Raw genomic sequence first — 4,398 nt, forward strand, 5'->3', positions numbered from 1 at the left:
CATGGTTATTGACAGCACAGAAGAATCACATCTTTTATTTTGATAAAACGACAAAGCCAACCTCAACCGAGTCCCCTGAGATGACAAATTCTCTCTGATCGAGAAAGCCCCAACCTCTCGCACATCTCTCCAGGGTGGCTAGGCTTTACAAAGTGATGTGATTAAATAAACAGAACCTTCTAGTGTTTCTGGAGATGCATGGAGTGAAAGTTGGGTCAAATTCTGTGCATTAGTATGTTAGAATCCTGTGTGTGTGGTACTTGGGGACATGTGGCCCTCAGAGCTTCTTGTGCATGTGATGGAGTAACTGCTTTCAGTTCGAGGTTTAATTTAAAAATTCAAAGCGGGCTGGAGAGATGGCCCAGTGGTTAAAATCACTGGCTGCTCTTCCAGACCTGAGTTCAATTCCCAGGATCCACATGGCAGCTCACAACTGTTTACAACTCCAGTTCCAGAGGACCTGGCACCTTTGCCCAGACATGCAGGCAGAATACCAGTGCACATAGAAATAAATCTCAAAACAAACAAACAAACAAACAAAAATAATAGTAATGCAAGAAGATTTGCTAATGTCTGCCAAAATCATTATTTAGGAGAATTTCATGGTCACTTATGTCAAGTCTTAGGCCTGAGAACTACCTTCTTAGGACAGCTCTGCTTTCTGCAGGGAAAGGAAAGAGATTCGTGGATCTGAGAGTTTGGCTCACAACACAGCCTTTGCCTAGCACCTGTAAGGACCTGAGTTCATCAAAGGTGTTTGTGTGTGCAGATTTCAGTCTTTTGATTCCTAAATTAAGTTTAGAATATCAAAGATGGGCTGGCAAGATGGTTAGCGAGCAAAGGTGCTTACAACCTGAGTTCCATCCCTAAGATCGACATGTTGGAAGGAGAAAAACAATTTTTAAAAGTTGTCCTTGGACCTCCACATGTGCTGTGGGATGCATTAATGTACACACACACACACACACACACACACACACACACACACACACACACTATATGGATATATATATACATATATATATATAATTTATCTTAACTCATTTTCAGAGCTTGTTTTGTGCTTTGCACGGACACATTTCACAGTTACTTCTATGCTGCCATTTTGGACAGCATAGAGCTGAGGGAATTAATTAGCTAGAATTAATTAGTAAGGGGCATTTATTATTTTTAAAAATTGTTCTCTCCCACCTGGTTGTCTCAAAGACCCCTTGAAATTATCAAGTTTATAAAGAAAAGCAAAGGTTATATTTGCTATTAAGGAAAACAGATTCGTTTTTAAAAATTAAACAATCTCTCTATGTACGGGTGCTGGGTGTCAGGCTGGCCTCTCGCACACGCTAGACAAGTGCTCAGCCTCAGAGCAGCGTCTCCAGCCGGAAGTACGTGATTTTAAAATAATTACAAACTGCCTTTTCAGGACACAAAAGACTTCACCCAGTAACTGGGAAAATGAGGACCAGGGAAGGATGAGAGCTCAATCAATTGGCGAATTAGAAACACTGGGTGGAAACTGAAGTTCCCATCCTCCCTGCAGTTAGGGCTTCTAGTTCACAACTCAGTCTCTTTCCCACATTGGATGATCAGGACACTGAGGCCCGAACGGGGCCCAGTGAATCTGTCTCCCGATGTCCTGGTCACCCAGTAACACACAGGCCTTGCCAGAGGTGAGCTGTGTGGGACTCAGAGTAGAGAGCCAGGTACCAGCCCTAAGCAGAGGAGAGTTCTGTGGCTCCCAGGAGAGCTGGCATCCACTAACCCCTGGCATTCGCCAGCCCCTGACTCCCAGAATAGAACCAAGCAAGTTTGGACACCATTCCCAGACAGAAAGCTCCAGAACTCTCTCCTGGGCTTCACTTTCCTGCTCCATTTCTCCTTATTGCTTGTTACTTTTTCTACCTTTTCTTTCTCTTTTCTCAACATCCTTTCCTCAAGCACATGTGGTCCAACACAGATCTGCCATCCCATATGCAGTTCCAAAGACCTGGGCCCAGCCAGTAGAGTCTGCCAAATCAGGCAGGAAGGAAGGAACATTCAGTCCCTGGGCCCAGAGACTCAGTCTCCTAGCCATCACCATGAGGGAGAGAGACATAGTGTCACTTTAGGGTGCAGTTTTCTCACGCCTCCAAAACTTGCCCTTTCGAGACATCCCTCCATGGGACATAGACCATCAGTCACCGATCAGAGAGTATTGACCAACAAGGGGCCTGTTCCCTGCTCGGAGTGACCGACAAATTCTGAAGAAAATAACGATTCAGAACCAGGATGTCCTTACCCCCTCCCTCATTACCCCTCTGACTGGGAGAGAGGAATGGTGCAGGCCTCAGGGCCTTGGTAGCACCATGTCAATTGCCTCCGATTTGGTTTTGCCACCATTTATTTTCATGCTTTCCTTACCCCTTTAATTTCTGGCGAATGATAAGGCTTTTCCACTTACAACATAACCAAGTTTTCTTTCAAAACTAAACTCCTATCAGTAACTAAAAGCAGGTCAACTGACATCAACAAAGGGACAGGAAGGAGCTGAGGGTACTGATATTGTGCATGGGGCCAGGTGCAAACCATACCAAAGGGTAGACTCTGGAGCCCGCCTGCTGCTGAGTTCTTGCCTTCCCATAGACATCACCCTGGAACCATCATCTCAGACCAAGGAAGGACCCAGAAGGACCTATCAGCTTCAGCACAAAGGGCTCGGTATTCCGCTCATCCCCAGCCCTCATCCCTACTGGGAGGCAGCAGAAAGAGAAGGAGCTGGCTTATTTGAGACTCCAGTCTTAGCAGTCAGCAGTCTTTTCCTTATAGGTATTAATTCTGAGCCTGCTCTGGGCCTCTTAGGAAAGGTGGGGGGGGGGCAGTGACACTGATGGACATGCAGGAGGTCTTGCAGTCGGCCTGGGTAGAAGAATGCTGAGCTCTGAGAGCTGCTTTGGAGACAGCTGGTCAAGAAAGGACAGCAAGGGGCTGGGGATTTAGCTCAGTGGTAGAGCGCTTACCTAGGAAGCGCAAGGCCCTGGGTTTGGTCCCCAGCTCCGGAAAAAAAAAAAAAAAAAGGACAGCAAAAGCCCAGGCCTCTACTGTGCAAAACACATGCCAGGGGACTTGGATGATATGCCCGAGGATCCAGACAGAAAGAAGGCACTCCTTTAGAAGTCCCCTAGTGCTCATAACCTCTGACGAGCTTATATCCCTGTCCGTCTGCCTGGGCTTCCCTTCTGTAGGGCAGACCTAACTCATTAGACCATAAGTCTGTTTCTCTACCATCTTCCTACCCCGAAATGTGAAAGCCCACCATGTACAGGGATCCCTGAGTTTCTGCTATTGCCTGTTTCTGCTAGCTTGGCCCTCAGCACTCTATGGCACCTCACGAGTGTCTGGTGACTTTGGGCATTTGCTCCAGAACCCCAGTTCAGGCTTCAAGACTACTTCAGCACTTGGAGGCAGCTCAGGAGCTCAAGAGCTTTCTCGATAATTTGTGTCTCAAATTAGTCCAAAAGGTTGACCCCAAAGTCACTATGAAGGATGGTCTAGAGGTTCCCTGGGTCTCCCTGAATTATGTCTCTGCTCCTGGTGAACTCCACTCTGGGGCTTAACATGGAAAATACTGTTGCTGGCTGGTCCACCTTCTCGGAGGAGTGGTTCCTCCCTTCCTGTGACAGGGTGGGAGTAGGGTGCTTCCTCAGCCCAAAGGTGAGTAGGGTTCTTCCCTCCTCAGACCTAGGACCCAAGTCAGGCACAAAGCTCATTCATCTCACTCCCACGAGGCCTTTTAAAGACGAGAGCATCATCCAACCCTTTAAGGGGTCCCTGTGTCATCTCAAGCCCCCAGCTGTTGTCACACCAGGATGGTCTTAGTTAAAAGACTCTACAAAAGTGGCCACGAGGGAACAACTAGCAAGAGGCCAAGCAGACAGGACCCGGGTCCTCTAGCACAAGCTGTAAGAGGTGACAGAAGAGATCTACCTGAGAGAACTGCTGTCAGCAATCCAGCGATCCCAAGGAAGAGCCACATGTCTGTTGCCGGCTCCAACTGCTACCCACGCCTGCCTGTAGGAAGTGCCATCCTGATTCGGTGAGGCAGTTGTGCCACCGACGGCTTGTCTCACCGTGCTGCCCTTTGTGTTCTTGTTCTCAGCGCCCTCTGTGCTACACACTCTCTCTCCTACACACAGGCCCAGCCTGTGAGTATCTCACGCCTCTACCTTCTGCTTGTGGTTTTGGTCTCCAGGAAGCCGGGCTGTTGTTACAGGGGTGCTGTTACAGGGGTGTTGAGCGGGGGAGCCCAAGCTGTCTTTCATAAGCCCACCAACCAAAGTGAACCCTGAGACTCACAGAGGCCCATGTCCAATGAGCACATCCCTGGGGGTCTTCCAAAAAAGACAAAGAGGCTGTGCCTTCTTT

At 48.2% G+C, this 4,398-nt stretch overlaps 1 protein-coding gene across 9 annotated transcripts in view; it reads right to left on the minus strand.

Moving 5' to 3' along the window:
* Positions 1 to 4,205, minus strand: part of Cd6 (Cd6 molecule) — a 38,876-nt gene extending 34,671 nt beyond the window's left edge. For 2 of the 9 annotated variants that reach the window (XM_039102303.2, XM_017588836.3), the window contains exon 1: positions 3,961 to 4,160. In XM_039102303.2, coding sequence (XP_038958231.1) covers positions 3,961 to 4,009 — 49 coding nt within the window. In that variant the 5' untranslated portion in view covers positions 4,010 to 4,160. Of the gene's footprint in view, positions 1 to 3,960 lie in introns of all 9 variants that reach the window. The other 7 variants (XM_063282324.1, XM_008760219.4, XM_063282334.1 and 4 more) reach the window with 6 other exon arrangements.
* Between the last annotated feature and the right edge of the window lie 193 nt (positions 4,206 to 4,398).

Source organism: Rattus norvegicus, chromosome 1, assembly GCF_036323735.1.
Source record: "Rattus norvegicus strain BN/NHsdMcwi chromosome 1, GRCr8, whole genome shotgun sequence".
Lineage (NCBI taxonomy): Eukaryota > Metazoa > Chordata > Mammalia > Rodentia > Muridae > Rattus > Rattus norvegicus.